Raw genomic sequence first — 13,098 nt, 5'->3', positions numbered from 1 at the left:
TCAATTTTAAGTCCTTTTCTCCCCTTCTGTTCAGATTTGTATGTAAACGAAGATCAGAATGGAGGTTAACATTTTGTCTTGAGTGGCCTGTAGATTTCATCCTTGTAGGGCTTTAAGTAAGTTAAACTGCACTCCTCTAGAAGGGCAGAGGTCTGCTGGCATTTAAAATGAGGATGTGTGTGGGTAGTGTCGGGTTGTTCAAGGGCCACAGGTCCTCCCATCAGTCTAAATTCTGTGGCAGAAGAGAACACCACATGTCGTATGGCTTCAGCCACATGCACCCAAGTTACTTTTCCAGATTTTCTTTTGTTGTTGTTTCTTTTTTTTTTTTTTTTGCATTTAAAAAAAAAAAAAAAGTATTCAGTATATGATTATCAGTGGTGCAATATGCCTTCTTTTTTTTTCCTAGGTGTTAAAACACGATTATTTCAGCACTATTCCTTGTACCTCCTTGCCTGAGCAGTAAAGGATAGAAATCCAGAACCCACATCCCTTAGCTAAGTACGTTCTGTGCTTGATAACCAGGTCATTATGATTTTTTCTTTTCATTTGGCTAAGAAGTTAAGCATCATTTCTTAAAGGAACAAAATAAGTGCTGTATTCAAAATTTAGTTTCTTTTTTAATTGCAGCAGGTTTTCAATGGTAATTTTAGAGTTTTGCTAGATTAATTTTTATTTAAAGAAGTCTGCTGTGCTATACTTTTATTATTTAAAGTAAATAAAAGTAAATGTAAAGTAAATAACACTTCCAATAAGGGCATGTTTCTTCCATTTTTCTTAATATTCATTTTAAAGTCTGAACCTGAGCACGCAGAGCTAACTCTCTTAAATAAACTGACTTGTTTGAGCTTTCATTTACCAAAAACAATGCAACTTAAGCAAAAAGCAGCTTCAACTTTAAGAAGATGCAATTTCAGCTAAATCGTGTAGGTTATCATTGCAAATACTCTCTCGGTATGCATTCAATAAAGATGTTAATAAAGAAGACAAGGAAAAGCAATTGTTTACTGCTTTTCCTCCTCCATTAAGATTTAAGAGACTCTAACACAAATTGCCTTTACTTCTGAAATACAATTTCATGGAATGAAGTTTAAAAAAAAACCCTGGAAGTTAAAAGTGCAGATTCTTGGTGTGCAAGGTTTTAAAACCGAATAAAATGCATCGAGGTAACTCTGGTCTTGATCCACCAGTTTAGTAGAATTGCTTTGGACTGTAAAGCTGATTTATTAAGTGCCCCATATGTAGGATTTCCCTCCTGGTTGATTGTTTTTTATTTCTAAAGTGTAATAAATACAATAGAGAGACTTCAGAATTTTATGCTAAAACATCACACCTGTGTATGTGTGCTACATACCAGGGCATCCCTGCTCTCCTTCTGCATCAAATGTGAAACATAACAAGTTAGCTCAATTTAGATAAGATAAATCTAATTTTCTGGCAATAGGAACAGTTAAAAACATGCTCATGGACACTTATCAATGCCATTTTTCCTGTTGTAATAAATGAGATCTGCTGTGCTCCCTGCTGCACTTGTTCTGGTTATAGACAAGTCCTGAGGCCAAGAAATGAAAAGTTAAAATTATCCTAGCTAGAAAAAGAAAAAAAAAAAGTTACTTTGTTTGAGAATTCCTCAGTAAAAGTTCTGTGCTTAAATATGCTGCCAACAAATTGAATCACAATAAATAAACCCAGTGAGTAAACAAAATACGTTTTAAAATACATTTTTCTTTGAAGTCAGGGATCCAGTAATTGCTCATTTACATGATGATTTGTCAAATCACAGAATATAAAATAGAGTGCATTCTAGAATACAAGTCTTATTATTTAGAGACTATTGTACTTGAATTACTCAACACATTTGTTAATTTTACAACTGATTTATAAACGCAATTAAATTCTGACCTGAATTCTGAGCCACCCAGCTCATTGTGATTTCCATTTAGATTCCAATACAGGAAATACCTCACTTTCATGGCTCTGTGGCTTTGGGTTTCTGGTATTCTGCATCATAACACCGTGCCATGCGCTGGGAGTTACAGTGTTCGTGCTGCTGTTCCAGGCACCTGTCCCTGCACATCTCGGAAGCCATGGGATCTGCCCCGTCCCTGTTGGGCGATCTCTTACTGCCTTGCAGTGGGGATAGGAGTCTGCTTCCCTAGATGTACCAGGCTTTTCAGTTTTGACTCGCTCTCAGTAACTCTCTTTCGCTCCTATTTTATTTGATCCATTAGTCTCAATTTCAATTAGATTGTATTATACTGCGTTATCTTGCATTCCCACATCCTAGTTAGTAAAACAAGCTTTCCTCCATAGATTGTTGCTGCTGCCTGCTTTCCTTCCCTGAGCTCAGCTCCCATCTGCCTATCCCTTCTCCCTGTTAAGTTAAAAGAACCTGGCTGCAGGTGTATCCTTCTCAAGGAGCTGCTGGAGCAGACGGCCAGGCTGCTGCAAGAAATCAGCAGCCTGAGGAGCGCATGGGCATATCTGAGGGAGACAGATAGGAGGAGGTGTGAGCCTACTTCCACTGCAGAATCGCAGCCTTATGCAATGTCCCTGCAAGTGGCAGTAGCCCATCCAGCTGCTTACCTTCAGGTCAGGGATCTAGACAGCCCATGAGAGGAAAGGCGTTGGACCCTCATCTCTGCTCAAAGCAGAGGAAAGCATCTGCCCCCAAGCCCCCACTGCATTGCCAACCCCTGCAATGTCCCCCTCAGTGTCCCTGAGTAGCAGATTCGAGGCCCTCTCCCCACAGGAGAGGGATAGCAAAGAGTAGTCCAAACTCATGCCCTGAGAAGCACACTGAGAGTACAGGGAGTAACAGGCAGAGGGAGCGGGGCCCGTCAGGCACTGCATCAATACCAGTGCCACCAAAAATGGGCGGAGAGTCTTGGTAACTGGGGACTCCTTGCTGGGGAGCACTGAGGCTCCCAGTTGCCACCTGGATAATCGCTCCAGTGAGGCGTGATCTCTTCCAGGGGCACGTGTTAGAGGCATCGGGAAGGTTCGTCTGTGGCTCATTAAGGCACAAGACTGCTCTCCTACTGTCACTCAGGCTGGGACCCAGGATGCTGCAATGAGGAAACTAAATAATTATTTAAAAGGACTTTGCATCCCTTGGAAAGATGCTGAAGGGATCAGGGGTGCGGGCAGAGTTCTCCAGCGTTAAATGGGGAGGTTGGTGGCCCTGCGTGTGGCAGGGGGGTGGGGATTCATGATCCTTGAGGTCCTTTCCAACCCTGGGCCATTCTGTGATTCTGTGATTGATTACCAGGTCTTTATACTAGGTCCAAAGGGGGAAGGGATGGGAGACAGATGTGACAGAGAAGGGCTGAGGGAACGTTACAGCTGTTGGAGTTCGTAGGTAAAAACCTCCAGGTTGTCCCATTCAGACAGAGCTACCCCATGAATCACAAGGGTCAGAGGTGTCTCATTCAGACCGACACACCCTATGAAGCAAAATGGTCAGCTTGTCACAACGGTCTTCTGATCTAGGCCAGTTTCCTCCTAGCGTTTTGAACATTTCGACATTGTTTCTACTAGGACAGAGCAGACATCAGTTACTTGGACACACACTTCAGAAGAATTTGAAATTCTCTCTCTAAAAGGGAGAGCCTTCTGAAGAAAAAGCAAGTTTTCTTAGAATGCAGTGTTTCTGTTTTGTTATTGTACATTTTTCAAGCTAAATAAAGCACTCACCTTGCTTCACATTTTTGTTTACTTCAATTTGCTTGTGCTTTATGTCCCACGGTGCCACAACTACTGCATTTCAGGGGGAAGATGATACCTCCCATTCCTTACCTGCAAGAACTCTGTCTCATTACACTGCTTTATTCTGCACTGTCAGTTCCAGACAGCATTGAACTTTGGTTTTCTGATCTCAATCTGCTTCCCTGCCAGTTTTTATTATGAACACACTGCCAACACTGCCCAGCCTGCCACGCTGGAACGATGCTGCAGCCTTCGCATCTTGTGAACGTGACTGATGTGGCAGCTGTTATAGATCTGTGCATGCCGGGGAGAATAGCTGTCTTTTCCATACATGCTAATACTTTCTATCATCTCCTTATCAATTTCCAGAAGCTAACAGGGCATACGCACAAGCAAAACGTAAGGCAAACAGGCTTTTACTTATGGCTTTGTGCTTACCTGTTCTTAAACACTTCCCTGCTCATATATCTCACAAATCTGTTTCAACCTGTAAAATATTCTTAGAAGCATTAAAATTTCTGTTTTGTCACAAGTAAAACACCCAAATACAGAGCGTCATTAGGTTGTGTTCACAATCTAAGATAACCACTTACAGGCCAATTTTGATATTGAATTTGAAGTCTGAACTTCCCCCTTCATTTTTCAAATGCAATTTTATTATTTGCAAAATAATACAAAGGGTACTAACAAAGTTTCCAAATTCTGCCCTAAAAACAACCCTTTGAGGAAGTATATTTAGTGTCACCTTTTCAAATAAAATTTCAAAAAGTGTCAGCTCACGCTGTACATAAAGAGGCACAGTAATTGTTTCATACCCGCATCTGCTGCCACTTACACAAGAAAGTTTTAATATTAAGAACAATAAAAAAATAAAGCAGATTTTGGAAGAATATAAAGATTAACAAAACATCCAGTTTTATTTCTCACACAGCTCAGCAGCTTTAGAAATCAAGTAAGAATTCATACACAGCAAACGTTTTTCTTCTTTATCACGTGAACGTTGTATTGCTGGGTCCAGCCAACTCCACTGGGTTTGACCATACCAAAACATCTGCATTGAAAGAAGTCTGCAAGATTCTGGAAGCATCCAAGACTGAAAAATGAGAAATACTCATTAATAAACCTACAAAAGACAACAGCAGGCATTAACAATACGTGATCCCTAGGGAAGCAGTAGCTAAGGGATAAAGCTGTTGGCAAAGACAGCTCTAAGAGAAGAAACACAACAATGTTCTATTCATCATTACTCCTTTGTTGACATTTTTTAACCTGCGTCACATGTAATAGGGATAGAAGATCAACTCAAATATTTGCAGTTAACGCTAAGGAAGATTTCATCTGCTAGCACATGAGGAAATAAAGATTTTCAGTATAACAGGGAAACTTTGGTAGTAATTTCTTTATGAAGCTAAAAGAATTCAGAAAGGGCTGGTTCGTAACAAAGTTCCCCCCCTAGATCTAAAGAACAGACACAGAGAATGATGAATACACTCAAGGACATTGTCCTCCCTGCCTCTCTCCTCCTCTTGGCATAGCTCAGTACAGGCGTGACCAGCGTGCCCACAGATGGCTCAGGTTTGGCATTCGTGCAGCAGTGAAGCAGGCCAGAACTGAAGGGAAACACAGCTGAAACACCGCACACTACAGCACTTACTTGTATGGATTTCTCCTGAGTGAAACAGGATGCTTAGAAGATTTGCTCTCCATCAGGAGGTTCATTCTCTCATGTGAGGTCAGTCCCAAGAATGCAGTCTTAGAGAAAGAAAAACACGAGTAACGGCTGAAATACGAACATGACAAATTTAAATACTGGCAATACCAAAAGATAATCTTTAATGGGGAGGGATTGGGAAGACGTTGGCCATATCTAACCACTAAGTAACTCCTGCCACATTTAGGGACTTAAAAGTTGATCTTAAGTTTCACTTAAGCCAAAAGAGAATCCTAAGCCATGTTAAACAGCTGTTTCTTAGGTGGTTCAGAAAGCTCTTAACCGCATTTGCTTCGCCAACACCTCCTGGAGAAGGACAAACTTGAAGAAATTTGACAGCCCTTATGGGGATGAAATTCAGGTCACGTTTTCATTGCGGCAACCTAATAACACACTGCTGAACTCTGCCGTGGAATTTCCAACTTGAGTTCGCAGGCCATTTTGGGACAGTAACAACAGCTTAGCTCAACCTTAGTTAAACACGTTAGTTAAACATGTTTCACAATCAGAAAGACCAACCCAATGGAAAGGGGACACAAGAGGTGCAATGACAGAGGGACCAGAGCAACAGAAAACAATCTTTTCCCCTTCCCTTATAACACCTCCCTCATCTCCACAGATCTAGGCTCACAGGGGAAAACTCCACCAGGGAGGGATCTCCAGAAAGAGCTCCTTCCCCAGGGGCAGTCAGCCCTTCATTGGGGTCTAAGAGAGGTGCAGCCAGGCTCCACCCCTTCCAGTCACACAGCTGAACTGCCTTCACCTGTGCTCCCAGGGCTGACCCAGTCCTTTCCCCAGGGGCTCCATCAGTGGCTCAGGCTGTGACTCAACAGTTCCCACACAACAGGCTAGAATTTTTGACAACAGTGCCATTAGAATTCAGATATAGGAATGCTGTGCAGAATGGATCCCACTTTTAACATCAGAATAACAAGTGCACACGTACCTGTGAAAGTTGAAAGGACTGCTCTGAGGTTTAAGGGGAGCACCCAGATATGACGTCAGAATAGGAAAGCAGGTGCAACGCCTTTAAGGCAACACATCACTTAGGGAAACATGTTCATGTGGCAGCTCATGACGAGAGGAATGTGAACTGAAGCAAAATAACCCCTGGTAGAGCTGAATAGTTAGCCACAATGAAGCCCACACAGTATGGAAGCAGGCTAGCATGAAGATGTAGAACAGCCATGGAGAACAAGAAGTTATCTGCGTGAAGTACGTCCATGTACCATCTGCATGGTAACTTGTTATGCAGTGGTTTGACCAATCTGACAAGGTTCACAATCATTTCGTTACCTTTCTAACACTGACCACTCCTGCACTAAGCAAAGAATATTTGCACAAAGTGTTGCAGAGCAGTGTGCTCTCAAAACACCGCTTCCCACTCAAAACACTCACATGGATACGCCACTGCTTGCTGCTCTCGTTGCACAACCTTTACTTTCTGTGTCCATAATCCACAGAGGGAACATTCCAACAGCTGGCTGGACACTTTGTTCTGTTTTTACATTAAAGTGAACTAGTGATATTGAAATAATAATTACCTCTCGTCGTCCAGCTTTCTGAAATTTTGCTGCACCCTAATTATTAGTTTTAGGATTTGCCTTAAACACCACCACCAACAAAAGAAGATTGTAACAGTGACAAGAAAGCAGTACTGTTCACACTATTAAACAAACAAACTGGAATATTCAGCTCCTGTAGATTTCTAAGAGATGCTCAAAGCCTATGACATGTCTTAAAAAACACAACACCAGTACAGGTTTTGCTGTTATGTCAGTACAGCAATCAAGTGGTTTTCCTCCCCTGTTCACGTGAACACGGAAAACAGAGAACACTGAACTTCTGCACACTTAAGACCACACTGAAACACAGGAAAGCAACTCACATTCACTCTGTGTCCACCACTGCCATACCTGGTTCATTTTACTCCAAGTAGAACACTGACTCATTTCTACAACACAGAACCCCAGAACAGCCTAGGCTGGAAGTGACCTTAAAGATCACTCAGTTCCAACTCCTGAGATGGGGATGGAACTAGACTGAGTTGCCCATTTGTGCAGTTATAATTAGTTATGCTAGCTAGGAATAAAAACCATACACAGGTCCATGACAGCTAAATTGAAGTAAGTTCACTGATACATACACAGAAGATAAAGCAGCCAGACACTGGTCACAGTTAAGGAAGGCAGGAACAACAGGTAGTAATGATGGTTCCCAACACCTACATTCGAGTCAAGGAAGAAGAAAAAAACCAGCATGACATTTTAAGAGTTTTGCAGTACTTGTATTTCTCCTCCACTTTACAGGAAAAAGAAGAATCTAAAGCACTTCCTACTATTACCTCTGCTGTCCTCAAGACATTTTGACAAAGCTGATCTCTCTCAACTTTCTCCTGTAAGCCATTTCAGTTTATATAATAGAATCAGTTCTGGTAAAGTCAGCCAGCATTTGTCTCTTCTTTAGAGCACATCCCTGTTAGCTGGACGGGGACTCATTATGCTAACACAGCTCTGCCCATGCACTGCACAGTTGTCTTGGAAGACTGAAAAATCTGTACTGTTCAATTTCATTGCTTCACCTTGATGTGTCCTAAAACTGCTAGCTCTTAAAAAAACAGATTTCTATCAGATAAGACTCTTGGGCAACTCTCAGTAACCCCTGCAGTCTCCACAGTGTGCTCTTGCATCAGGTTTGCTCTTTAAGTAGATAAATGTTATTTCTGCAACATCTCTTAAGGCATGAAATTTTCAGCTTTGATAAAGCAAAGACTCTTACCTGTGCACTGTGCAATCCACAGAGAATGCTGATCATATCTGGCTACACATGAATCACAAGGAACGCAGTGCACAGATCTCAAAGGCTTCCTTACCTGTTTGAGCACAAAGGAAAGGAATACAGTCAGAGTAAAAGCAGCTGCTTTGACCAAAGCTCAGAGCATCACCTCCTGGCACTAGCATATTTTATAACTATTAGTATATAGCGGGCCTCCAAAACAGAACACAGATGAGAAGTTTTCTAAATCTTACAAAAAAAAAAGAAAGAAAAAGATGGAATTTCTATTGTTTTTTTTAAATCAAGAATGAAACCCAACGATCTGAAAACTGCTTTGTGACCAGAAGTGAGAAAATGAAATCTAGCCCAGAACAAGCAGCGTATGGAGCACTCGCATGACAAGGAGAAAAACAGGTATTGTACTGAACTACTACTGACTGAAAAACAGGTTTCAAAAAAGCAAAGGAATATCAAAACCTTACTTACAAGACATGACGTGCAGAATGTTCTGAAGTCCAAGCACCCTGCTTCTGCTAGAGCTGCAATGTTCTGAAAGACAGAACAGTTTCTGCGTGCACTTGGATCACGTTTTATGGGACCTATGAAGATTGGTACGTGAGGCCTTTTGCAGACACTGAGCACTTGGAGTGCTGAGCAACAACACGTGGAAATACCTGCGGTTCTGGAACAGAGAAAAGGGCCACAAGAAGGCAAGGACTCGTGCAACCTCACTCACATTGAATTATTTAGGAAAGCAGCCCTCCCCCACACAGTCAGCCAGACTTCAAAAGGGATGAGGACAGAAACTTTTTCAACACCATTGCAAAAAGACTGGTAAGTATTGCCTATCTTGCCCTGATAAGCACTCAGTGCTTCTTTGTGGGCACCAGATAGCCAATATTCACCAGTTCTGTGGCCACAATGTCAAAAAAGTTAAAATTGCAGTTTAATCTCCCTGGCAAGCAGTAGAAACATAACCACGTGGAGAACAAAAGGAGACTGTAAACCACACGGTGTCACTAGCTTAAAGGAGCAAACAAGTAACCTCCTACTGACTGGCAGTGCATTTCCTTTTTCTGTCGTTGTAAAACACAGCGAGAAAATACTGAATATCTGAAGATGCTCATCATTGCTAGCCTTCAGTACGGACAACCTTAGGAAAGCACTGTACCTCCTTCTCACCAGAGACAGCTAGAACAAAAACCTTACAAGAGTGTTATTTATTAAGTGAAGTATCTGTGACTTTATGGTTTATAGGTTATAGCAAAGGCACCAGGCCATACCATGCTTGGCTGAAGCTCATATTCCAATGAGAAGACCGAGGCCAGGAAGCAACAGCAAGGAGCTGAAGATAAACCCACAGCAGGTTGGGTTTATCATCCAACAACCTACGCTGCTTGATGATACAACTAAAATCTCAAAGATACATTTCATGATAAATGAGTCAATCAGAAGTGCAACCATGGTGCAGTTTGTCAGCTTACCTCTTTTTTGTCTTTTTCTGAAGACTTAATATATCCAGGATCAGTCCTCCGGGCTTTATAGAAAAAATAAAGAAGACTCAGTAGGCTGAGCATGACAGGGATCTCAACAATGGCATTGGTCACATGTAACAGTTAGATTAAGGAATATGTTCTCTCATTACGTTTTGCCAAATAAATATTCTACAATCAGAGTGTGGTATTTCACCAGCAAGACACAAAAACTGAAAGAATGGCGTTGACCTCTACAGAGCAAGGGTTTGATAGAAAGAGCAAAACATCACCTCACTAAGCCACAACCCTTAGGAATATTGCTGTGTTCATCATCTCCTGCAGAACGTCTACCTTTAACCCCTACAGTTAGAATTCTTGCTTTTGTTTAATTTAGACGACGCCAAGAAAACCTTAGAACGCCACAAAGCAACAGTTAACAGGATTTTCATGGCAACGACCATACATGTGTATCCCTCACAGGCATTGCATTATAGCTGGTTTTTTAAAAATTCACTCGGTATTCATTAAGCCTCTGTTAAAGCTGTGGAAAGTGAAAGTGCTGTTTCTGCATTGAACACTGAAAAGGGCAACTGATGTAAAGAATTAAGCTGTGACATACCCTTAGAAATAGTTAAATAGCTGATGTGGTAAGTAAGAACACCACATATATATTAGTAACATACTTAGAAACATATTTGTTAGGTGATTCGGTAACTACTTTCTCACAAAGCTGTAATAGATTTTGAATGCTCTAAGCAATATGGGTATAGTATTCTGAGCTAGGAAACACTGTAAGGTTGTTCATTAGACCAGCAGAAGCAAAATACATTTAACAAACTTTAAAGGAGTCGTGCCCTTTACACAAAGCAGAACTGTCCCACTTTGTGGGAATGTTAGGATGCCATAGGCAGGCTCCAAGAGGCTCCCCTCTATCCTCCTTCCGAGCTTATCTCTATGCAAGGACAAACGAATGACCAGAACAATGACCCAGTGTGAAGGGGCACAAATGTTAGGGGGGTAATTAAATAATGGAGGCTATGCCTACGTTTATGTTGTATAACTGACATCTGAAAAGTTACGAGCAAATGTTTGTTATGAAAGCAATTGTTAGAAGTCAATTAATCAATTAAGATATTTGTGTTTGGGCAGCAAAGATCTGTATCTACTTGGTGTTTGTATGATTGTGAAGCCTCGCGAAAGAGTGTGAACCTGCAGCACTCAGCCAGTGAGGAAGCAGTGGAGAAGGAGATCAGTAGTGGCAATAGGGACAAAAGACGTAACGCTGTTCCCTCGGGGCTCTCCTGCTTGCAGGAGGCCGCCACTGCAATTGTGAATAAAATCTGCTTTACCAGAGAAACCGTCCTAGAAAATTATTTGCATATTTCCAACAAAGCAAACCAAAATTGCCGCTCAGAAGCATGCTTTAGCCAGATGCACAGAGGAACTCGTGATACAGAAAAACATCTACTGAGGAGTGTTCTGTGCAGCCTAATTTTACGTATCCGAGCAGCTGCGCATTAGGTGAAAAGGACAAACTCTATTTATTGACACAACAGTATTGCCATTTCCAGGAACACAATTTAGTAACTGCTGTAAGAAATGGGAAATGTGCAAAACAGCTCAGGATACCACTAGGAGGTCTGGGGAACACAGAGGGTGGGAACGGTACATTGAAACTCATGCTATGTTGCAAATACAGAGGGAAAAGTTAAGATAAAGCACATTTATAAACTTCATAAATGGGTATCTCAGCTTCTGTCAGGTGCAGGCATTCAGTAACACCCTCTTTATCATTAAGACCAGCTAACATGCCACCTCAACACCTGTTTTCTCCTCAGATCTCAAGGATCAGAAACTACAATTTTGACCATCTAAAGACACCACATTTCAAAATCATTATGAAAAGTACATATATTTAAATCCTTCACACAATCCTTTCTACAGTACAGCAAAAAAAACCCAAACCAAAAAACCTTCTAAGTGAAGCTGCAGACTCTGAAAAGAACACTGCGTTATGTACCACGTACTGCATCTATTAGAATTAAATACACAGAAAGAGAGAAATCCACAAACCTCACAAACTGGGCCATCCCAACCAGCAGAAAGAGAAGCAGGCATCCTTTCAAAAGCCAAGAATCAGAACTCAAGTTCATTACGTATCCTATGGCCCACATCAGTCAAGCAAGATGCCAGCAGCAGGAACAGCTGTTAAAATGATCACTGTTAAAATATGACAGAATATTCAAGCAGGATTTATTCCAATATATACACTTAATATAAGAACGAATGCTGAGTGACTCAAGATTGGGAACAAAGTGACACATCAAAACACAGGGGATAAGGAGGGAGGGAAAACAACAACGGGGGGATGGAAAGGGGGGAACAAACACCCAAAGAACAGGAAGGTGCTTCTAAAACGTTTCATTTTTGAGTGTCCAGGTTTGGAAGCCTAGAAGATCCTGTTGTCAGAACGGAGGTAAGTTACAGATTATTCTGAACACGGAACGCTGAAACTTTCCTTCCATTAGTGACATTACCTCGTATTTCTCCATCATTCTCAGTAACCTGTCATTCCTTCTGCTTCTCATTCTTCCTTCCTCCATTAACATATAAACGATGAAGCGATTCTGAGTTCGAATTGCAAGGTCAAGCGCTGTCTCTCCCTTTAACAACAAAGTTCATTTGGTTAGGCACTTAACACATCAATGTCTTCCTTTGTAACAGGCACAAGAAATGAACTGAACTAAAACAAGAACTTACTGGCCTCTTCCCCAAACCCACCATTTTTCTTTAAGGCAAAGTAAACTCGCAGTTCTAACACGCTTCATCCGGTGCTCTGTAGTTCTAAAGACTGATAGTTGCAATCAACTGCGTGCACACGAATCACTTGCTGAACTGTCTCTCCTAAGCTGAAACACTAAACAGCCTTTCAGAACATGACAAGCTTACTGAATATGATCCCTTACTGAAAGGGAGTTTTCTTGTTTATGTTAACTTTTTAAAACCAAACAGTAACATTCTAGGAGTCATATATTAAAAGAAAAGCAAAACAACTAGCAGATGGAAAAGCCGTGCAGCTGAACACACAAACCAGAATCACTGCACTATACAAGCATCTCTATGGGAATCAACAGTTTCAACGTTAATGGTTCTTCCTGCCAGATTTTACAAGTCTTAGGACTCAGACTTTCACGTGACGTGCACTTCTGAGTGTGAGCCCTTGAGAAAGGGCTCAGGATAGAGAACTGTCTGCAGAGGTCAGGGGATAAGCCAGCAAGATTTCTCAAATACAGCTGTGAAGGAGATCACAAGTTACCTTTCCAAACTGATTTTTCTAAAATGATGATTCAAGTCTCAGTACAACATTGTGGCTTTCTGAGCAGCAGTCACACGTGGCAGCTGGATAAAAAGTCTTCCACCGGCCTCTTG

At 41.5% G+C, this 13,098-nt stretch overlaps 1 protein-coding gene across 1 annotated transcript; it reads right to left on the bottom strand.

The window, feature by feature from the left end:
* Positions 1-4,600: 4,600 nt before the first annotated feature.
* On the bottom strand, positions 4,601-12,453 carry LOC122158452 (palmitoyltransferase ZDHHC13-like). Its single transcript, XM_042815129.1, is given in 12 exon segments — positions 4,601-4,801; positions 5,363-5,462; positions 6,532-6,687; positions 7,566-7,643; positions 8,198-8,291; positions 8,681-8,743; positions 9,679-9,731; positions 11,299-11,309; positions 11,743-11,844; positions 11,846-11,874; positions 12,207-12,332; positions 12,430-12,453. Coding segments are annotated over 12 exon segments (969 nt in total). The 3' UTR covers positions 4,601-4,668.
* Positions 12,454-13,098: the final 645 nt, after the last annotated feature.

The sequence above is a fragment of the Centrocercus urophasianus genome, unplaced genomic scaffold (genome assembly GCF_019232065.1).
Source record: "Centrocercus urophasianus isolate 14NV4802_14NV808 unplaced genomic scaffold, USGS_Curo_1.0 seq_1401, whole genome shotgun sequence".
Lineage (NCBI taxonomy): Eukaryota > Metazoa > Chordata > Aves > Galliformes > Phasianidae > Centrocercus > Centrocercus urophasianus.
The sequence above is the reverse complement of the archived record's forward strand: the minus strand, read 5'-3'. Positions and strand labels throughout refer to the sequence as shown.